General features: G+C 30.4%; 2 protein-coding genes and 2 long non-coding RNA genes across 6 annotated transcripts; 1 reads left to right on the top strand and 3 right to left on the bottom strand.

Moving 5' to 3' along the window:
* Nucleotides 1–404: 404 nt before the first annotated feature.
* LOC124956843 (ATP-binding cassette sub-family G member 4) lies at nucleotides 405–8,812 on the bottom strand. Its single transcript, XM_047513147.1, has 13 exons — nucleotides 8,404–8,812; nucleotides 4,084–4,402; nucleotides 3,048–3,231; nucleotides 2,790–2,913; nucleotides 2,548–2,693; nucleotides 2,333–2,456; nucleotides 2,122–2,236; nucleotides 1,887–2,015; nucleotides 1,683–1,801; nucleotides 1,407–1,575; nucleotides 1,074–1,330; nucleotides 825–958; nucleotides 405–712 (listed from the first exon to the last, which is right to left on the bottom strand). Exons 2-13 carry the CDS (start codon nucleotides 4,322–4,324, stop codon nucleotides 490–492), a joined length of 1,965 nt encoding a protein of 654 aa, XP_047369103.1. The 5' UTR covers nucleotides 4,325–4,402; nucleotides 8,404–8,812; the 3' UTR covers nucleotides 405–489.
* On the bottom strand, nucleotides 3,326–4,006 carry LOC124956846. The gene is made up of 2 exons (XR_007103381.1): nucleotides 3,757–4,006; nucleotides 3,326–3,602 (listed from the first exon to the last, which is right to left on the bottom strand). It is a non-coding gene; the product is annotated as an uncharacterized LOC124956846 (long non-coding RNA).
* A 1,881-nt stretch (nucleotides 8,813–10,693) lies between the features above and the next one.
* Nucleotides 10,694–23,204, top strand: LOC124957085 (ATP-binding cassette sub-family G member 1). 3 transcript variants are annotated; one of them, XR_007103438.1, is made up of 10 exons: nucleotides 10,694–10,876; nucleotides 13,597–13,944; nucleotides 19,278–19,395; nucleotides 19,634–19,829; nucleotides 20,045–20,192; nucleotides 20,271–20,510; nucleotides 20,636–20,746; nucleotides 20,842–21,105; nucleotides 21,184–21,548; nucleotides 21,610–21,698. XR_007103438.1 is itself a non-coding variant. In XM_047513745.1 (10 exons), the coding sequence occupies exons 2-10, from the start codon at nucleotides 13,707–13,709 to the stop codon at nucleotides 23,189–23,191; spliced, it is 1,911 nt and encodes a 636-aa protein (XP_047369701.1). In that variant the 5' UTR covers nucleotides 10,696–10,876; nucleotides 13,597–13,706; the 3' UTR covers nucleotides 23,192–23,204. The 3 variants fall into 3 exon arrangements, 2 of the variants coding, with proteins under 2 accessions (XP_047369701.1, XP_047369702.1); XM_047513745.1 differs by lacking the exon at nucleotides 21,610–21,698 and adding an exon at nucleotides 22,853–23,204 and having other exon boundaries at nucleotides 10,696–10,876; nucleotides 21,184–21,440; XM_047513746.1 differs by lacking the exons at nucleotides 10,694–10,876; nucleotides 21,610–21,698 and adding exons at nucleotides 13,320–13,524; nucleotides 22,853–23,204 and having other exon boundaries at nucleotides 21,184–21,440.
* On the bottom strand, nucleotides 11,024–14,229 carry LOC124957092. The gene is made up of 2 exons (XR_007103452.1): nucleotides 12,348–14,229; nucleotides 11,024–11,385 (listed from the first exon to the last, which is right to left on the bottom strand). It is a non-coding gene; the product is annotated as an uncharacterized LOC124957092 (long non-coding RNA).
* Nucleotides 23,205–23,282: the final 78 nt, after the last annotated feature.

Below are 23,282 nucleotides of genomic sequence, written 5' to 3'. Positions count from 1 at the left end.
ACAACAATTATTACTAATTACCTAAGTAACGAAATGTTAAAAAATATATTCTATATTTTAACATCTAATTCAATTCATTTTCATTGTTATCAAGTATAATTAATAAATAATTTTAAAATCGTTTTATTATAATAAATTCGTTTCTTAATTTTAACGGCACACTTGTGTGATGCAATTCAATATACATATACAATAATACATACATACGTTTATATATAATTGAAATTGATCATTTGAAAGGAATAAATTATATAAAAGGTAATAAAAATGCATTTGTATAAAGAAAACCTGTTTGATTGGAGCTAAAAATCTGAGTAAGTGACTGTTAACTCCGTGCTACTTATACTTTAAATACTCAAGCGCAACGTAGTTGAAGTCGCATGCAAATACAAGTACGTTGATTGATACTCTTCAGTTCGTAAAGGACGAATAATTTTTTATAAAAAAAAAAAAAAAAAAAAAAAAAAGGTAAAGTATTTTTTCATAAATTTATCGCAGAGACCAGATCTTCCATTTGAGTAGAAAGTATGCACAGCAACGTGTTATCAAAAGTATTACGGATAAGGCAATGATGTCGTTCCAAAATTGATCACCCCTCATGGCGATATCCGATAGAAATTTATTAGGATATCTATAATGACAGTATGTAGTTTCCTTGTCACTCTTACAAGGTAAAGTTGCACGATCCATTCCGTATATGGCATTAACGTATCTAAAATCAACGAAAACATCGTCTTTCGTATAACATTATGTGAAGGATAAAACATAGATGTAAATGCATGCATGTTATGTGTATATATATAAATATATATATATATATATACCCTTCTAATCCGTATCTTAGATAACTGACGTAGCTACCCCATTTAAGATAATTTGGCAAATCACGCAAAGACACTCCGAATCCGGCAAACATCATTAATGGTACCGATAAAGCTGGTCCTATGAAAGTACCGTTCTATAAAAAAAAAAAAAAGATTAATTAAAACGATTATGCATGGTTGTCTTAAAATTATTATCATTTAATCAATTTTTTTATAAGAAGTTGAGAAAATAGCGATACGTATACTTACGACTATGTTTAATACTGCGCCTATCATTAGACCGGTTCCTTGAGCGATAAAAGTAACTAATAAGCTAATTGTAAAAAACATGAAAAATCTACTGATTTCCAACGGCTGAGACGACATGAAGTATATTATAATAGAGAAGAGTATACAACAGACCACGGAAATTGGTACATCTATTATCGTAATCGCCGTGTAAAACGATTTCAAGCTGTACCACCTATTAAAATGCTCCTTAATCAGAATTTCCATCTGCATGGGAACTGAGAAGAAAGTTTGCAAATTCTTAAAATTCTGACTTTATGAATTTTCATATATATTAACGAGAAGTAAACTTACATGTCACTATAGTCAACATCATCGTTGTCATCATATGATGTATAAGTATCGCGAAGAGAAGATTATAATTGTCCAATACTCTAGCACCATCCTCGCCCGAATGAATGAATACCAAACCAAGCATTAATCCCAACATGATGTTGACTGTGATACGAAGATGAGTCAACGTCTGCAACGTATAAAACGATTTTAATGAATTTTTACGGATGAACAAAGGTTTTTATCGGAAAAATTTCTAAGATATAAAGGAAGAAAATTTTTTTTAAATATATTTACTTGATCCCTCTTGGATATTATGAAACCTTTTTTCAATAAGACACTGATTTGATAAATCAACGGCGTAGCCTGTAACTCAGAAGTCGAATCGACCATTTGCTTCTTTAATGGATGTAATGCTGCGAACATTCAATCATAAAATAATTGCAAACTCATATACATGGATAAGGTCTATGGTAATGCATTGTACAAAAATGATCATACCCCTTAACGCTTTCGCATCTTTCAATGTCTGAGGATTTTCAAACCATTGCACCAGTCGACCATTGTCCGAGCCGTTTATTAATCTGTTCAGCTGCTCTTCGCCGTACTCACCACACGCCAATTCGATCACTGTTATAATCGATTTAATATATTTAATAAAAATAGATTGAAAGAAAGAAAAAAAAAAAAAAAGAAAGAAAGGGCGGAATGAAATTTAGGGAACGACATTGCTTACCATAATCCGCAGGATTATGATAGATCGGACAAGGTAATTTCATAGATTTCAAGTACGGAATTAATTTCTTGGTGGATCCTTGAAATAGACAGTTTCCTTGGGCAAGAACGTAGATCTACGGAACGAAATTGAAAGATAAATTTATTTAATTCGCCATTTATTACGTGCATATAATTATTTCAAATATATTTTCTTTATATCATTAATTTACCTGATCAAAAATTTGAAATAAAGAAGCATTAGGCTGATGAATCGTACATATTATCGTTCTTCCTTGTCTGGCAAGAATTTTTAAAAGCTTTACAACTTGCATGCACGACGAACTATCCAATCCTCTGCAAAATAATATTCAATATACTTTAGTGTAAACAATTGTGTATCGTATATGTTACGTCAATCGTAGAATAAATAATTGAAAAGGCTTACGTTGTCGGCTCGTCTAAAAACATCACAGTAGGATTATTAACCAATTCCAAAGCGATGGATAATCTTTTTTTTTGTCCGCCACTTAATTTTCCTACTCTCGTATTTAAATGTTCGTATAATCCCAAGGTCGTGAGTATATCCTCTATCTATTACCAAATTGAATATGTTATTCATATTTTATCATAAATAGAAAATAATAATATTATTTATGTAATAAAAAAAAAAAAACCTTTGACACTTACTATCGTCTCCTTCTGATACTTTGGCATATTCGTTGGCAATTTAAGATCTGTAGCGATCCTCATAGATTCCATAACCGTGAGTAATGATTCTAAACGATTGTCTTGAGTAATGTACGCTGTGCATCTGTTAATTTAGGAAGGAAAAAACGATCGTGGGATTGAAAATAATCATTGAATTTAACGTCCAATCATTCGACCGACTTGACTTTTTTATTAAATATAATATAAAAGGATTAATCCGATTGGAATATATCTGACCTGCGGAAAGAGTTCAGTTCTCTCATTCGTCCGTTAACATAAATGATTCCTTCGACTCCGGTTTCTCGAAAGCCAGACAGAACGTCGAGTAATGTTGATTTACCAGCTCCTGAGGGTCCCATTAGAGCGATTAGTTGTTTCGCTTGGAGCATACCGCTAATTCCATGAAGAATTTCCTTTTGACCTGATGGACGGAAGAATATGGAAGAAGAAATATAATAAAATAACGACGGACGACGAAAGATCGGTCGATCAATCGGTCAAAGTTCACTGTGAGATTGTTTGAACACCTTATAAATAAATCGAACAGGCTTAATGTAACTACCTATTTTGTAATATAAATTGCTTATTTTTTAACGCAATTATATATACTATAATATTAGAGCTTTCAAAGACAATGCGTTATTTGTTATCGGAGATAAATAAACAAATTTATACGCATTGTCCTACTTTTCTGGTTTTTTTTTTTTTTTTTTTTTTTTGTTTCCCCTTTTTCTTTTCCCATCTTTATTTCCAATATAAAAATGTAAAAAATTCTTTCTTCTATTATGCGTTCTAAGGACTACCAAAATATTATAGTTAACTAATAGACATTATGACTATAAATGATTCATATATTTTTAATCTTTGCATTATGTAAAGTTTTAAGAAATATTAATCATCAATTAAATGTGCAACGTACATACGTTTACGTACGTTATTATAGTACCTTGTTAAAATATCGTGAATGATGTTTAAGGATTAAAGTTTGTCAAATTACAATTGTGAATGGAGTAGCTTATATTCATAATACCAATCAATTAGAGTCGTCAGTCCTTGAATCGTTTCTTTCAACGATATAAAAAAAAAAATATTACGTCTATGTCAAAAAAAAAGCTATTATGATTAAATAAAAGGATAAAAGTGATTAGTAATTATAAATTGTAAATAAATATGGAACCGTTCGCTGTGTTAATAATTTATATACACGTATGACAGTTAATAATAGTTTACATACACATATGACGTAAGAAAGAAAAGAAAATATGGTATATACCCTTTCGGAATCCAAGTGAGACGCTATAAGATATGTTTTCAAAAATGATATCGACCATATTCGCTTCGTTGATCTCCGTGGCGTAAGATGTATTTAAATCATTTTCCTCCGTTTGTTTACCGTCTACCGTTGTCATTTTATTGCTGTTTAAGGTGCCATTATGTGGCATATAAATGGAAGAACTGCCGTTGCCGTCGATAATTTCACGCTTGTCCGAGGCCTCGTGTATCAGAACCTCCATTATCGCCTCCAAATACCGACAATGTTATGTCGTCTTTATTTCTTCTTGCCAACTTTTTCCCGTCTTTCTCATAAATATCTGAAATATCATATATACGTTCCAACGATTATTCGTTGACTGTTATATCGATCGAAGATTTACGAAAAAAAAAAAACAAAAAGAAAAAACCCAAAAATGTTAGCTATGCGAAAAGATTATACGATAAGATTAGATTAAAAGTCAATGAAAATGAAGGAAAAATAATTGGACCTTTGACTCAAGGCTCATCGCGGATCATTTGAATTTTCTCTCATCGAGTGAATCATCAAAAAAAAAAGATTATTTGTTATTGATGATATTATGTTATCTACATTAAATACAGGTGTGCATTTGATAAGCGTGTCATTGAATCAAATTGCTTCGATCGTTTTAATATTCATAAATTAAAATAATAACGTCTTAAAATTATTATTAGATAAGCTTACAATTAGACAGAAACATACCATGTATATATCTATGTATAATTATGTGGGAGAAAACTTAAAGAAAGTAGAGCGCATTCTTTGTCCTTTGTGCGTTATTATTATTGTTATTAATAATAATCGGATATGTAGGATCGCGTTCACAAATGAGTAGATAAGAGTAATCTTGTTTGCACGATTGTAAAGAGACGTATGCGGAAGAGGAGGACAGGGGGAAAGGGGAGAAGGTAGATGCGTGCATGGATTTTAGTTTTTTATAAGCTGGGATACATTGAATTAATTGCAGAAAAAAAATTCATTATATATTATCCTTCTTTCGACATAATAAGCTACAAAAAGTATATATATATATATATATATATATATATTGCTAAGAGAAAATGTTGAAAAATCAATTATCAATAACGTAGATGTAAAAGATAGACCAATTAAAAATATAAATTATAAAACGAACGTTTTTATAAGTTACGATATCTTACGATATATTACATATGGTAATAAGATCAGAACAAATGATAATATAAAAATTAAAAAAAAAAAAATACAAATGACAATTCATAATATATTAATCATTTTTTTTTTAATAGTTCGAAAAATAAAAATATATGTTAATCCGTTGTCTATTGATTCATAATTTATAATGCAAAAAACTGAGATACAATAGTGTAGTCATATGGAATTTTTCTATTCCGTGTCAGTCATCATTTTTGCACTGTTTTTTTTTCCTCACGTAGGAGTGACTATCCAAGTATAATGTCATATATATATATACATATATATATATATGTATATATAAATATATATATATATATACGACAAATAAAGTTGCTGATCGAACAAAGTTCATTAGGCAAGGAAGGAAAATATGAAGAGAAATATAAAAGAGAAACATAAAGAAGAAACATAAAAAAGATGAGAGCATAAAAAACTTATTATTTTAAATTTACCTTATTGGTTTAAAAAAAAGTAAAGTCGTTATATTTGGAACAAAGGAATTACCTCTACGACAAAAAAATTTCTCTTCGTTCTTTATTATAAAATAAATACGCGCGTGCGCGCGCGTGTACGTGTGTGTGTGTGTGTGTGTGTGTGTGTGTGTGTGTGTGTGTGTAGATGTGTGTAAAAGAAAGTCGGGAGGACAATTATTGGCTTTGTTTCATGTTAGATAACATTGATTCTTTAGAAACCATAGGACGTACGTAACAAATGGCATTTGCTTAGATTTGACATGTATCGAACTTTCCTCTCGGAACAAAGCTGATACACACATACACGCGCGCGCGCGCGCGCGCACCATTATAGCTTCTTACAAGTCAATTATTACATATTCGTACAATATCTATATTTCATATAATGATATGAAATGAAATGAAATAAAATAAAATAAAATGAAATGAAATGAAATGAAATGAAATGAAATGAATGAAAATAATATGAAATCTATATAGCCTGGGTGACCTACAGGAGAGGTTAGGTCACATCTTAAATATTGCTTCATTGTTCTATCACAAAGAGTGAACTCATCTTACGTATCTTTACATATACTAGTGCAATTCGTGTCCCTAGTAAGAAAAGAAGAAGCGTTAGTTGTGCTTTCACACAAAAATTTCTTTAAACGTTTTTTTTTTTTTTTCCTTTTTCTCGCGAATCTGTCGAAAAATAGGGATAAGATTATTTCTAGTTTAAAAAAAAAAAAAAAAAAAAAAAAAAAAAAGAAAAAAGGAAATGAGAGAGAGAGTGAGAGAGAGAGAGAGAGAGTGAAAGAGAGAGAGAGAGAGAGAGAGAGAGAAAAAAGTGATTATGATCAATCGAATGGAAAAAACCGGATCAAAAGATTTTCAGGCTGAAGTACTTAGTTGTACGTGCTTAAGAATGAGTACCTAGATAAATAAACTTAGATAAATAAACAAGTTTCTTAAACGACGATAATCGTGAGTAGTTTTATCGAGCTCTCATTAATAATTAATTATCGGGTTAACCAACAAAATAGGAAAACGAACGATTTGTGGAATAAGTTTTTTCTTTCCTATTTGAAAAAAAATATCTACGCTAAATCGAAATAGAAAGTAAAGTAAAAGTGGTAATAAAAAAGTGACTATAAAAGTATATAGAATATAGGTGCATTGTTATTTATATATGATGACATATATACGTCAATAAATAATTTTTTATGAAACGAACCTTGTCCTCTCTCTCTCTCTCTCTCTCTCTCTCTCTCTCTCTCTCTTTCTCTCTCTCTTTCTCTCTCTCTCTCTCTCACTCTCATCTTTCTCTTTCTCGAATTATACTACATTCGACATTCTTTCTTTCACGATATTTACTTTACGCAAAATTAAGTTGCATTAGTAATATAATAGATAGCTTTTGCGTCATATTTAACTTAAAAGGAAATGACTGATATCCTATCTTATAATTTTCTCACAGCATCTTATTGCAAGTATTTTATTAAAGGTCTTCTCGTACACGTCGCTAATATTGCATTTAACCATTTAAGCGTATTAAATGATCCACCAAATATCGATACGAAGGAAACAAAAAAAGTAGGTTAGTTCATGTACCCAATAATAACGATTCTATTATTTTTATCTATCTCCTCTCATCGTTTATCAATCTCACAATTTAAAAAATTGTTACATATCATATTATTGTAAATTTACCAATGACGTTTCGTACGCATAACATGTACGATCTTTACGTAATACGTGAAAATTGACAAACATCAAAAACTATATATCCATAATCGCATATAATTATATTCTCAAATAAACGTTTAATAAATATCGCCATTACAAACGCTAGCATGGTTAGTAACATTTTCAAAAGGTCATATGTTAAAATCGTGTCGATTTTATTTGAGCGTTTAAATATGATCACGATTATATTTTTAATTAAAAATCATATCCTTTCTTTTTAATAGAAATATGATATTTTTATTGTGATCCATTAGAGACACTTATTGACAAAATAAAACAAATTAAATATTTTCTTTTCCTTTTTTTATATATTTCTTTTTGATAACACGAACTGAGTTAAATACTTATTATATTTATTAGACAAAATCAAGCCTTACAAGGAGATAACTTCGAAATATCTTTTACATATATCTTCGTTCGTGATATGATGAACGTCATTTGACGAGAAAAATCGGATTAATTTGCTCGGTCGATCGATTGAAATAATTAACATTTGATTTATATCAAAAAATGTTATTAAAATACGACATGACTTGATAAACATTCGTTCACTTCAATACCGATCATATTTTTAATGCATTTTGCTTCTATAGCAAATAAATTTATTACATTTTATATATAATTTTACGAAAGACCTCGTCGATGATACAAAAAAAAAAAAAAAAAATCTGCTTGCACAAACTTTTGCACAAAAAAATTGGAGAGATTGCATTTCTCTCTTCCAAAGAAGGAGAATTATATTAATTGGATATCGCACAAGGAGACAGCCTTAGCTCATGATCTTTGTTACGAAAGGGGGAAAAAAAAAAAAGAGAGAGAGAGAAAAAGAAAAAAAAGAAACACGTTACCAAGTACTTACTTTGATTTGACGTATAAAATAAAATGCAATTAAGAACGTTCGAAGAAAATAAAGAGTTGTACGTACGTAAATGTTTAGATCCTAAGTAGGATACGTTTTAACACAAGAGCATCCTTCTTCTCTTTATAAACCGGTCGTTCCCTGACCGTTACTTTCACGAGATCGCCTGTTTTGTGTGTTATCTTTGCTCTTGCGAACTTCTTATATGACTTAGAGACGATAGTACATATGGATGAAAGAGTGAACCTTAAAAATGGCGGGAAAGGATGTGTAAAAAAGCAAATCGCTTCAAAAGACACTTTTGAATTTCCTTATGTAGACAATAAACAACGTTTAAGAGATTCAAGGTTCGTTTTCCTTCATAAAACTCGAATAGAAGGAATATTTTCTATACCGACTTAATCCTCTTTTCACGAGCGCGAAGCTAGTACGCGTTGAACACTTCAATACCAACTGAATATCGCATAACACGCTCGTTCCTTTCTCTTTATCTAACATTTTCTCTCTCTCTCTCTCTCTCTCTCTCTCTCTCTCTTTCTCTCTCTCTCTCTCTCTCTCTCTCTCTCTCTCTCTCTCTCCCTGTCGCGTTATTTATTTGCTTCGATTCTATCTCTTTTTTTCGCTTTAGCACGACACGCTTTAAGAACAATGTCTACCCCACTCCTTCTTTCATTTCTTCTCGATTTCAAAACTTTGTACTCGAGTCGATATATACTATATGTGTAAGTGTATGTGGTGTATATATATATATATATATATATAATATGTGTAAATATATATATATATATCATCCCATAAATAACGTCATCGTACATATATCTGTGACATACATTGTCTATTATCTTTGATCGCTTTTAATCACTGCTATCATCCTCTTATATGTTTTTCTGTTCAAAGTAATATCATTGAAGTACTTATATGTTTCTTTTTCTATCATTTTTTTATATTATATTTCTTATACTTCTCTTCCAGTAAAAGTTCTTTTTTCTTCCAATTTTTTCGTCCCATCGAGCAATTAGAATTGGAAAATTGATAACTAATATATAATTTGTTTCATCGATTTTTCTCTCGGAGAATCATCTATTATAGACTTTTTACCGAACACTTTAGTTCCGATAAATCTTTCTAGACTTTAAACGGTATGACTTACTGATGATTTTATCGGACGCAATATTTCACATCGAACAAATTGTTATTTAATTGTTTTATAAAATTTAATTCAATTTACCAAAGATCGTTCAGGTTAGGTTAAGAACCAAGTGACGACAAAAAAAGAAAGAAATTTTTCGTTTTTCCAACCATTTTTCCTTCTTTCCGACGATAAAGTTATATTCCTGACAAGAAATAATGTTTAATCTACTGTAAACGATCCGCAATAATAAAAACCTCATTTGTCCTTTCATTTTTTATAATGGACGTCAAATAAAAAATTTCACGAAAACCGTGATTATTCGAAAAAAAATGTATAATACGTTTCGATAAATTCGTTTAGGATCATGAAAATAACTTGATCGTTCTATGAAATACGCGACGATGATTTTCTATCTTTTTGTTCTTTCTTTATTTTCAAATATGTGATTAACGGATGAACGAAGAAAAATTTATGTCGAAAGAGGCGGGAACTATAGATCGATATAAAGCCCCATCTAGGGATCATTAGTTAAAAGTTTTCGATGATAATGTCGATAATTAAGAATACGTTAAACTACTTTACCGATACACACTCTTGTGTAAACATTTCTCGTGTACTTTAATGATAACGTGCCGGCTGCGATTATTTTCTTTTTATAAAGGAAATAAAATTTATAAAAATAACATGCACGATGATCACACGTTGTCATTATTGATGAAAACACATTCCTTAACTACAATGGATGAATTTTCATATAAATCGTTTCTTTGTTAGAAATAAAAAGCACCTTTTTTTCGTTGTAAACTTTTGTTTTAAACGTTTTATGTATTAAAATGTTTTAGGTTATACGTACGAGCGTAAAAAAAGATACGCAAGAAAGGAAAGATCGTTTATTTCAACTAATCGTTGCAATTATTAAAATTACGCAAACGTATGTAATTATATTCCATCGAATCATAATCATTTATAACGTAAATTTTTTTTTTTATAGGAGAAAAAACATTAAAAAAAAAAACATTAAAAAATTCTACTGATATATCTTGAAATATTCTTATCGATCATCAAATAAGAAGAAACTGGTTTAGAACAATAACGAGTAAGCTCGCATTAGCAAGCGCGCGTAATACAAAATCGACCAATGAATACGGTTGTGCTAATTTCGTGATTCGTAGTGTGCGTCACTACTGTAACCACGAAAAAACTGAGAAAGACAAGTGCGAGAAGCGGTCTTTATCGTTGAACAGTTCTTTACAAGGATTCGGCAATGTTAGACGTATCGGTATCGAGGTGTTTTGTTAAAGTTTACCTTCAGTAAAGGAACGCTCGTACGTGTAACTCGCATATTTGCGTTAACAGAAGGTGCTCTTTTTGGCTCAATATATATTGAATATTATTTATTCCTGATCGGTAAGTATAATACATTCGTAGATTCTTCTTGATCTGTAAAATTTTACTTTAAGTGTATTTTTCAAAATTACGATCCTGTAAGCATTGGTTTTTCCTTTTCTTTATTCTTCTTTTCTCTCTCTCTCTCTCTCTCTCTCTCTCTCTCTCTTTTTCTTTTTTTTTTTTTTTATTTTCACAATGCTGCGTTCGACTAGTCGATCGGTCGATCAACATAGTCGGTACCTTAACAAGTATTTTACGCATCATAACCTCTTTCGACCGATACATTTTACGATTAAGATAGTTATATTAGGATAATTATCATCGTGTTTCGTTTCTAAAACGTTGACGTTGAGAAAGTAGAACGTTTAACCGTTTTACGGTCAAGCATTGCCCTTGCTTCTCTCTTTCTCTATGGAATGACGTTTCTATATGTGCATACGTATACGGCCATTTCTCTTCCACCGTGACGGTCGATATAGTACATGATAATCACCACGTGATATTTTAAGTTCTCTCAATGAATATTACTGTAAAAAATAAAAATGAAATAGAAGAATGAATCATTGACAATATGTTACCTTATAAATAATCATGTGAATTATATCGTCGACAGGATATCCTGTAAGCATGAACGATTAAAGTAGAATTTTAAAAGATCGCGTTTAAAAATATAAATCGATTACATACGATCGAAGTGAGTTACTAATAAAGATTTTACGATATTTTCCATTTTTCATTTTATTATCGATCTAAGACCGACTTCCTACTTGAAACGAACAAGTATACATGATAATAGACGAACATCAGTGTTGTCTGAAAACTTTATTTTTCGATGTAACGAACGCTCATCATATGCATGTGCATTATTATGAATAATTACGATGTGCATTATTATGAATAATTAGTAGTAGTCGATGTTAAAAACTAAAGGCAAGAAGTGCATTACAGATTTTCCTTCGATCATTTTCATTTCGTCTCTTCTGTTCTTTTCTTTTTTCACCATTTTTCTTTCCTCGTCGTCCATTCTTTACTTTTTGCGATCTAACTTTAAAGTCGCATAATCAATATTAAATTCTCTTTAAATTCTGATAAGATTGATTGTTTGAAAAATGAATGATGAGTTTCGTCATCATTGCCATAAAACATGAGAACGAGTAAGAGAAATGTAAATATTATAAAGAATATGTAAATTTTGTAAATGATTGTTTACTTAATCACTAAGCTTGTTCTTGAACGAAACATATACATATGTATATGTTATTTATATATATATATATATGTGTGTGTGTGTGTTGATATGAGATAATCGATGGGATATCGTTTAAAACTTACGATATAGAAAACAAGAAAAGAAATAAAGGAAACTCGGGAGTACAAAGATATAATTTCTCAAAGAAATTTCATTATCCATGATTATTATTGCGTGTAATATCTTTCAGAATTGGTTGCGCAAATATACATCAGTTTAATAATACAAATATATACGTACATATATGTCCGTGTTTGAATCGATTCTCTTTTCCGACTGATTAATTAATAACGTTTCATTCAGATATCGTATCGTTTCTATGATGTTGTGCTAACGAAACTGATTCCATCATTATTTGGATTTCTGAGTAAATAGAAAAAAAAGAAAAGGAAAAAAAAATAAATAAATTCAACAGAAATATCTTTCTGACCGTGAAAGTTATCGCGCTATAGTAGTTTTTGAGAGAAACTTAGTTGTATTTACTGTCAACTCGTACACGAAGATAATCGTACTCTTTCAAATCCACTTTCTAGAAGGCAAGTACTTAGATAAGTACGTATCCGCCTAGTATTATATACATAGATCGAATATACAGACACGATGAAAGCTGACTCAAGGATTTTCCTTCTCAATTATTATTTACAGATTTTACGTTTCCCTATTCCCTATTTACTCCTCATTCTTCTTTATAGTTCATTGATTTTTTGACCGTAATCATTATCGGAATCCTTTTTATATAACATTCTTTTGTAACTTTTTCATGGTTAATGACTATTTTTCTTCTCTTTCGATATTTAAGAAAATATAATTTAGGCATTCATTGTATTGCCACTCTTTGAGAATCTTTTTAATCATCATTTTTCAAGAAATATTGGATCAATTCAAGGTACATTAGTTAGGTCGATACTCGAAATAAATGGTATAAAAGTCTTTAATAAAAGTATTTAATAAAAAGACATGACTTGAAAATTTCAAATTGTGAAATCACAATGCATCGGATTTAAATGTATAATCAATAAGAATAGTTACACTATCGCATGATTTTTTTTATCTAACAACGTCGCTCGTTTATATGTACGTACATATCTCTCCCTTCTTTCTCTCTTTCTCTCTCTCTCTCCCTCTCTCTCTCTCTCTCCCTCTCTCTCTCTCTCTCTCCCTCTCTCTCTCTGTTTTCTCTTCAGAGTAGTCCAAGATCAAAGTAATCAGTTTCTCGTTTTATTTTATCGTGGTATGAATGATACGAGAGTCGGAACATTGATATTGTTTCTATCATTGTTATTTCAACGTTGATAAAAGCAATATATTTCTGTCAAAGAACGACAAAAACTTTCCTCGAGTATATTACATTTAAAAATAAACAAGTGTTTTAAATATATGTATATATAGATTATATGCACAGATAGATATTGCAAAGGTACATGCATTTATATCAGCGTACCCCATTTATAAAATTTATAATCATTTGATTTTTCTTTTCTTTTTTAAGGAGGAAAAATGATACAACCGTTTTGAGATCGAAAAAAGTGGATTTGCCGAGAGACGAGACAGAAATAACAGTACGAAAAGAAGAAAATAATATATCATCGAAAACTCACAATGACGAGCTGCGCTTCCACAAATTGTTCGCCGTCACGATCCTCCTTGAGTTGCTGTCAAATTGACAATACAAGTCAGAACAATGTACAAGACGTCGCGATTGTTACCGACACTCTTCCTCCTTCGACTTATATCCTAAATGAAAAGCATTCCTTCCCAAGGAGACCAGAAATTGACTTGGTCTTCAAGAATATACGATTTCGCGTGAAGCAATGGAATCTTCGAAACTTCTCTATAAGTAAGTTTTTGCTTTTATACCTGGGTGAATTTACATAGTAGTCGTATCGTCATTCGATTATATATTATTAGGTTGATTGGAAAGTAATGTCACTTTTTTAAATTAAATTCAAACGAATACATTTTTAACAAGTTTTTATTTTTAATCACAATCAAATATCGACATGCGCAGAAACGACATTACTTTCCGGTCCACCTAATATAATATCCTAGATATATCGAAGGCGCGGGCTTGTCCTAACCCGACTAGAATCAATCGATATATATATATATATATATATATATATATATATATATATATACATATACATAACAGCGTTTAACCTTTGACAAAATTAATAAAAAATCGTTCGTGTTTATCGTCGTTCGTTATTCGAGATATTATTCGAAATGAAAGAAGCGTTATGAAAACGCTTATGTAATTGCGAAAGTATTATCGATATATTTACCTATAGAGGATGCTTAACGACAATCAAAGAAAAAAAATTCCTTTTACTTATTTCGTCTCACGTGGAAAAAGTACGTGAAAATTTGAATTTTACGAATCAGAATGATAAAATTGTCAGAAGGATACAAATTAAACAAGTTAATTACTTTATTCATTTGAAATATCATATATATTGTAATCCATGTATATATATTGTAGTCGTCGTTTTTCTTAACAACGACACAAAGTTCATATCAAGTATTCATGATTTCGCAATTATGCGTTACAACGCGCAATATTCTCTCCCAATCTTACAATTTTTTTTTTTTTTTACTTCCTTTTTTTTTTCTTCTTCTTCTTTTTCTTTTTCTTCTCTGCCCTTTTGTTCTACTGCGCGTATGCAAATATTATAAAAATATTCGATTAATAATGATGGTTAATCATATATTTAATCGCTCATTTAATCGTTCGAACTATGGATTCCTTTCTTCTTTGCTGTCAAACATATATAATGTATAAACAATTAGATACATTAATTAAACGAGCTTGAACTTGTAAAGATTAGTTAACCTTGATAAATCAAATCGATCTTTCCATTATGCGAGAATTTACAACTGTTCTTTTCTTTTTTTTTTTTTTTTAATGTTAAATACTTTCTATACTCTGCTACAATAGATTAGCCTATTACATCGTAGAAGATAAAAGTACTTTTTCATTAGGCCGCTACAATATTATTTTGTTTTATTTTCCTTTACTTTTTTCTTTCTTTTCTCTCCGATAATCTCTGATAAGTAACATCTAGGTTGTATAAATAGAAACGTTAACGATGAATAATCGATCACGCTCGTAAGAGGCTTGGAAAATTTTTTGAAAATTTGATCGATACTGTAAAATCGTTAAGAAATTATTTTAAGAAAGTAGTACACGCTTAAAGCAAATTGCAAGTACATCTCGATATGTAAGAAAGATCATCACGAGCGCATTACACGTTTTGCTTAAAGTTTCGATTACGTCATCATTTATCTCTTCTTTTTTTTTTACAATCTAAATACTTTTCTCTCTTCGTCCTACTCTTTCTATGAGCATACTTTTTTTCTCTTCGACTTGTTAAATATTATCGGACAACGGAAAATTATAGAAGTTTCTTCTATTAATATTGTACATATTTGTATAATAAGTGTAGTTTTACAAAAATCAGTTTTAAATATCTTACAATGATTGTATTCAATTAATTTATATGATATATAGTCCCTTCTTTTTTCTTTTTTTTTCCTTCCTTTTCTTTCTTTTTCTAAGGCGACAAGTATGTATAGGATCGACTCCTGTTTATTCTCTTGACATTTCTATTCGCAGATTATTTTTTACATCACGAATTACGAGTGATTGTAAACAGACAATATCTGACCTGTGTATGCGTATGTACATCTTATTTATCATTGAGCAATGCATTTAAGTACGCGATGAAGCAACCACATCGGCGTTCGATAGACAGTTGAAATTGTTTGAAATAGGCGGAAAATTAATTACATGGGGAAGGGAGAGAAGAGAGAGAAACTCCTTTCGAATGACTCAATTGAGTCATATATTAAGATCTGTGTTTAATATACAAACTGTCCTGTTTCGAATCGACTATTAAAATGGATTTGATTTTTTCTTGAATCGAGTGCTACGAAAAGATCTGACGAAATGTAAAAGAACAAGGTTACGCGCCTTGGTTGTTACAATCATATAAAAATTCTTTTCTTGTTCCATTGACGAAAAGGATGAGAATACGATGAAATAATAATTTTTTATCTAGACAAATGATTTCACATTTCGTTGAATTATTGTCATACGATTATAATTATGACAAATTATTATAACGCATGTGTCAAAGCGTGTTTATAATAATGAATTAAAAATGAATAGCCTTATAAATAAATATCTTATTGTAGCCATTGCAGATATTATTCGAAACGACCAATCAGACTTGCTCAACTTCGACGGATTTTCCTTGACTTTTCGACTTGGAATATACATTGTTTTAGATCACTATTGCAGTAAGGAAAAAAAAAGCTATTAGCTACAGTCATAATAGATGATGTAACGTTCGTTGCACCAATTTTCCGTTGCAAACGACGAGCCACTTTTATTACGAGCCGTTTCTCGACTCAGCTACTAATTAGCGATACATTATATATCTCACATAAGCGTTTTATAAATAGAATTAAAATCATTATTAAAAAATGTGATTATTCAAATTCAGGATTCTTCTTTTCTATGAATATTTTCTTCATTTTTTTTGTATTTTTATTGATGCTAAATATTTTCGTAACCATTAATCACTCCTTATTTATTATTGAAGGTCAAAAGACAATCACATAATAAAATTTCTGTCGAAACTTATTGATAAACTTTTAAGAAGTATTAATTCTCATTCATTACATAATTGTATTTAATATATACCTTTTTAATTATATACTATATTCATAGACATAAAATTTAATCGCATTATCGATTTTATTTAAAAGCTATCCGGAAGAATTTTATCTTCATATAATCGTAAAATTTAAAATAACGTCGTAGAGTAACATCGAAACGAAACAAGAAATAAATGAGAAGGATAAAATTTTGAAAGTCGGAATTGCGAAGCCCCAATAATAGTTTATTGCGTTAAGCTTTCGAGAAATATTCGAACATTGTCTCCATGTCTTTGGTTTTAGGGATATATACGTATGAACATTTATATTTCTTTTGTAAATCATCAATAGTATATTTATTCATTTATCACAAGTTATGAATAATACAAGAGTTTCTTAAAACGAATATAAAAGTCTTGCTGTAACGTGCTCTCGTGCTCGAACTTGCTTGATAATTTATCTGCGTACGAACGCGTCTGGGAAAATTTATTATCAATTCTCTGGATGGGTGAATAATGAATTTTTTCAAATAAACGGGGACATGCGTGCTTTACTCTATCCTTATTGGAGCATTGCTTTTGTTTTGCGGACGAAAAAAAACGAAGACGTATTGCGATTAATAAAAATTTTTCATTCCACACATACCAATGAATATTATTAATTGTTTATTATTATGCAAGTTACAGGATGGAATGTAAAAAAAAAAAAGAAAAAAAAACGTGCTGTTACTACGAAACTATGATTATTGCATGACAGATGTGAATAATTTAATAATATGGCGAACGGTATTTCTTTGTTCGGAATACAAATCAAATGATTTGTAATCTCATCTCTCTCTCTCTTTCCTCTTTTTCTTTTCTTTTCTTTTCTTTTGTGATTCGAGGAAAATGTACCAACTCTTATAAATATTTAGTTTTGTAAGTAAACGATAATGTTTCTATTATCGTTTCAACAGAAACAAGACATTTCTAATGATTCATTTCTGACTACGAATATAACATATAATTATATATATGTATATTATAATTATAATTATAATTATAATTATAATTATAATTGTATAATACCAACTTCAAATAGTAAATATTTATTTAGCAATACTTGAAAATTATGTTTAATTTAATACAATGATTTGAAACTACAGTATATATTATATAAAATTATGCTATAATTTTATTGACATGTCTTATTAGAGGCTCATATTTTTTTCAAGTTAATAATAACATGATATTAACAATTTTATCACTACGTATATCAGTTTTAAATTGAATAAGTACCGAATGACAGATTTTATTTATCTCTCCGTCCTTACGAACATTTTTTTCCTCGATAATTTTAATGTAATTAAAAATATTACATCTATTACAAACAGTAGCCAGTAGTATCGAAGCGTAATAAAAAAAAATAAAAAAAAAAAAAAGGAAAACGTATTCTCATGAACACATTAATGAGTCTTTGGAAATATTTTAACGCGACTTATCGATAATAAATCTTAACAACTCTTATATTTATTTAAAATACAAATGTGGTTCAGTATGAAAAAATTAACGGCAAATTCTATTCACACACACACACACACACACACACACACACACACACACACACACACACACACACACACACACACACACACACACACACACACACACATATATATATATATATATATATAGGAATAAAAAAAACAAGATTTATAGAATTTCATAGCAAGAATATTATGAATAATTATGATATTTTTTTTCTTTATCTTATTCCTTCTTTAATTTAATTCATCAATTGTTGTACAACTTTCTCTTTCTACCTCTCCCCGCCTCTCTCTCTCTCTCTCTCTCTCTTTTTCTCGTTTCATAAACTTTCGTTGCCTACTTTCTCCAAAAGTCATATCTGATTGCCATCCTAAACACGTGAACGTGACACGCTCGCATAAGCGTATACAGTTTGTATTTTTTCTACGCGTTTCTCTTAAACACGTTTTTTTTTTTTGTTCGTAATTATATATACAGTGTTTCTTCTAAGAAATATATGTATAAAAAAAAAGATATAGAAAACTATAAAATTTATATTATTTTAAAAGCCAAAGAGATAAGTTTAATTCTTTTATCTTAATAACAGTTCGAATTCCAAGGATAATAACATCGACGAGATCCATCCAACCGTCGAATTAAACAAAGTATGTTATTAGATATCTTTTTTGTACTCGGAATATCATCTCGCTTGAATTTTTTTCTATGAATCGATGCAAATTATGTCACGGATAGGATTCTCGATGAGTCTTAGTGATTCTAATAATAATGTCTCATCTCTCATATCTTTTTCTGATATTTGGAATCCGTAATCTAAACACTAATTAAAAAAAGAAAAAATATCAAAGAGATTAAATAAAATAATATTAACACGAGGTATATCGGAAAGGTAATTATAAAAAAATTTCTTTCCAAAATTGATGTTAAATAATTACAAATGATTTTTTAATTCTTTCCTTCCCTATGTTTATTCCTTTTAACACAGATGACAAAGAGATTTTACATGGCGTTAGTGGAGAGTTCAAAGCTGGCGAGTTGGTTGCCATTATGGGACCATCAGGAGCTGGAAAATCGACTCTATTAAACGTGCTGGCCGGTTATACGTAAGTATATATTTTCAATTATAATATACTGTCTATAAGCTTTTATTGAATAATAAAATGGACGATTCGTACATATTTAATTTTTTGTCTGACTAATTAAAATGTTTATACGTTTCTGTTCATTAATATTAATGGCAAAATAAAACAAAAAAAAAAAGGAATAGACACTTGATAGTCAAAGTATGAATATTTTTCTTATACGAGAATGCTCTTTTTTTTAAATTTATTATCCTTATAGTTTAAAAGGTATGAGCGGCGAGATTCTTGTAAATGGGAAAATTCGAATACCGCATAGCGAAAGATGGAGAAGAACCTCGTGTTACATACAACAAGACTCATTGGTCCGAGGAAGAATGACTGTTGGCGAAGCAATGACCATGACAGCTCACTTAAAATTAGGCTATACTATCAGTTCGGCTTATAAACACACTCAAGTATGTATGTTTTCTATTAGCTTTAATATTTCGAATGACGTAAGCATTTTGAAGGATATAAACGATTTTATTCTAACAATAATATTATTCTTATGGATTTATTCTTTTATAAAAACCTAAATCTCATAAATTAAATAATAACTATCCTCGGTATATTAAACTTATGTGGCACAATATTTTGAAAGCTTGATTTGATAATCACTTAATGTCATAAGGTCTTGAATCTTTTGGAAATGTTGGGTTTGAGTTATTGCTACGACACACTATGCGGAAGATTATCCGGTGGTCAAAAGAAACGGCTTGACGTCGCACTTGAGTTACTCAGCAATCCATCAGTTTTATTTCTTGATGAACCTACAACTGGTTTGGATTTTTTTTTTCTTTATACTTCTTTATTCTTAATTTTTCATTCGTCTATTTTAATATTCGTTTCTTTCCTAGGATTGGATTCAATGTCCTGTAGTCAGTGCATAGCTCTGTTGAAAAGACTCGCCAGAATGGAAAGGCGTACTATCATTTGCACGATACATCAACCGAGCGCGTTAATTTTCGAAATGTTCGATTCGCTTTATGCGCTCGCCGATGGTTGCTGTATATACAAGGGTCCGATTCATGGTTTGTTACCACACTTTTCGGCGACTGGAATCACCTGTCCGGCTTACCACAATCCTGCGGACTTTCGTAAGTCTAAGAACTTTCTGTAAAGTTTTATCTTTTAGATCTATTTAACTCGATTAGCGACCATGCAATTATGAAGCGCGATGTCTCTCTTAACCTTTCTTTTTCCTTTTTTTTTTTTTTTTCAGTTATCGAAGTTGCAATCGGAGAATACGGAATATCGGTTGATAAATTAACTGCAGCCGTTGAAAATATATGGAACAAGGAAACACCAGAGTCGATAAAAGATTCGGTTGAAGGTAATGTCTTGTTGGAGATGGAAGAAAAAGAGAAAAAAGGAAAAAAAATATGACGCAAACACTTTCTAAATGTTAAATCTATGATTGCTTGACAGGCAATATGGTTAAAGAACCATCACCACCAGCTGGTTTTCTAATGCAGTGTTATCTCCTTTATAAAAGACAATTATTATGTCTGAAAAGAGATTATACGCTGTTGATGGTGCGATTACTTTGTCATTTGCTAATCGGTATTATATTTGGCTATCTTTATATGGGAAGTGGGTATCGTGCTAACGGTGTCCTCGCTAATTACGTTTACTTGTATGGTTCGTTACTTTTGATCGTTTACACTGGAAAAATGGCGGTGACTCTTGCATGTAAGTATTTCGCGGGAGATTCTACGTCAAATAGAAAAATATTTCTATTGAATCTAACAATAAAACATTACTTTTTAGTTCCCTTGGAAATGAAAATTCTCGCAAGAGAACACTTCAATCGGTGGTACAAATTGGCACCCTACTATATCAGTTTGTTACTCGTTGAAATACCATTTCAAGCAGTATGCGCTGCAACTTATCTGGCAATCAGTTATTGGTTAACGGGACAGCCCGTAGAAACTTATCGTATTATTTCTTTTATGATAGTTAGCATAGCTGCAACTTTAACAGCGCAAGCTTGGGGATTCTTTATCGGTGCGACTACGCCAGTTAAGGTAAAATGTATAAGTCATTATGTCTATCTATGTATAAATTAAAATAATATTAACCCTTATCGGACGCTAACTTTTTATAAATGATTCTCATTAGATTGTAGCTAATTTCGGTAAATATGCGAAAAATTTTCTGGATTATAAGAATAACATTTTTGTTAGAAATATAGTCCAGAAAATTTTTGACTTTCGAAAATCTTGTTATTGTATAGCTATTATTGTTAAGATTTTGATGTAAATGGAGTATTCAAAAAATTTGAAGAAAAAAAACGCTCTCTCTTAAAAATCTTAGCGAAAAATGACATATTGCACATGAAGTCTTTGGAAAAATAATCTTTTATATTACTTAAATAGATTGTACCCATATTCAAAATCACATCAAAAAAAGCAAGCATTTCCTCATACGAAATGTTTTTCCAATTTTGCCGAATTAATCTGGCGGATAATTCCTTCTTTGTAATTTGCTCGTTCGCATATAAGTTTATTTGTGTTATAATTTCCGTTGATGAATTCGTTAATAATAAATTTTTTGAAATAATCTATTGGTTGCTGAACATTTCCAAAAATTTGGCGATTGATATTTGTAAATATTCTACTAGGGAGACCATCATCATCACTCTCGATTTCAATCCAATCATCGTCTGAATTATCATTTTCTATTTCTACATCATTTTCTTCTTCACTTGAATATTTTATAAACATAATTTTTCTTTTCTTAGGATGTAATAAAATGTGACTGCTAGTCTCATCACTAGAATCAAAATCACTTTGAAAATTCTTTTCAAAACATTCTCTGTCACTATCACTATTGAAATTTATAAAATTTTCTTTATTCATTTTTGAGCTCAATATATTAAAAATTGAATACAAAGGGCAATAATATATCACTGGAGATGTCAATTGCTCCATTGCTGATACTTATCTGACAAGGCAATCGTACCCGGATTTCACAGAGAGAGAGAGAGAGAGAGAGAGAGAGAGAGAGAGAGAGAGAGAGAGAGAGAGAGAGAGAGAGAGAGAGAGAGAGAGAGAGAGAGAGAGAGAGAGAGAGAGAGAGAGAGAGAGAGAGAGAGAGAGAGAGAGAGAGAGAGAGAGAGAGTTTTGACAGATTTCGTCTTGTCACTTCCCACGTGATGTACGATCACAGTGACAAAGTACTGTTGTCACATGAGAAATGATTTACGACCGATAAGTGTTAATACGTTCGCGAATGTTGATGATATTTTTTTTTAAAAACAGTTTTATGTTATTATAAATAACATTTTCTACGTTGTGCCTTTTTCTTGACAACAATCATTTCTCTCCAATTATCTTACTATTATGTTATACTACAATGTGCGTTGAAAAAAAAAAAAAAAAAAAGAAAAAAAAAAAAAAGGAAAAATAACATTTGTTAATTTTATTCTTTCTCGTAGATCGCCGTGTTCCTCGGGCCCATCATTGCAGTTCTCTTCTCGGTATTTGGATTTTGCGCGACATACTTGGACACACCTCGCGCTTTTCGTTGGTTATTCTATATATCCTATTTTCGCGCCAGTTTCCATAGTCTTCTTTATACAGTTTATGGGTTCGACCGGATGGATCTCAAGTGCGATGAGTTTTATTGTCATTACAAGAAGCCAACGAAATTCTTAAACGAAATGGACATCAACGATACAAATGTGATAAATAATTTGATATTGATCATTGGTATAGGAGTACTTATGCATTTGCTAACGGCTAGTGCACTTTGGTGTAAACTTAATAGAAGGTAGAACTTTATGCATACAATTGCATCGGCAAGGAGAACGATTCAGTATTTGTTCAACGAATACTATTCAATTTTTTACTTTAACGTTACCTTTA

Source organism: Vespa velutina, chromosome 24 (genome assembly GCF_912470025.1).
Source record: "Vespa velutina chromosome 24, iVesVel2.1, whole genome shotgun sequence".
Classification (NCBI taxonomy): domain Eukaryota; kingdom Metazoa; phylum Arthropoda; class Insecta; order Hymenoptera; family Vespidae; genus Vespa; species Vespa velutina.
This window is presented reverse-complemented; position numbering and strand designations above follow the sequence as displayed.

Coding starts and splice junctions, on each gene's coding strand:
- LOC124957085 (XM_047513745.1), top strand. CDS start 13,707: ATGACGAGCTGCGCTTCCACAAATTGTTCGCCGTCACGATCCTCCTTG. Junction 19,396..19,633: donor AACGTGCTGGCCGGTTATAC/GTAAGTATATAT, acceptor TTATCCTTATAG/TTTAAAAGGTATGAGCGGCG. Junction 19,830..20,044: donor CGGCTTATAAACACACTCAA/GTATGTATGTTT, acceptor TAATGTCATAAG/GTCTTGAATCTTTTGGAAAT.
- LOC124956843 (XM_047513147.1), bottom strand. CDS start 4,324: ATGGAGGTTCTGATACACGAGGCCTCGGACAAGCGTGAAATTATCGAC. Junction 3,232..4,083: donor CTCACTTGGATTCCGAAAGG/GTATATACCATA, acceptor TCCGTCCATCAG/GTCAAAAGGAAATTCTTCAT. Junction 1,576..1,682: donor TAATATCCAAGAGGGATCAA/GTAAATATATTT, acceptor TATACGTTGCAG/ACGTTGACTCATCTTCGTAT.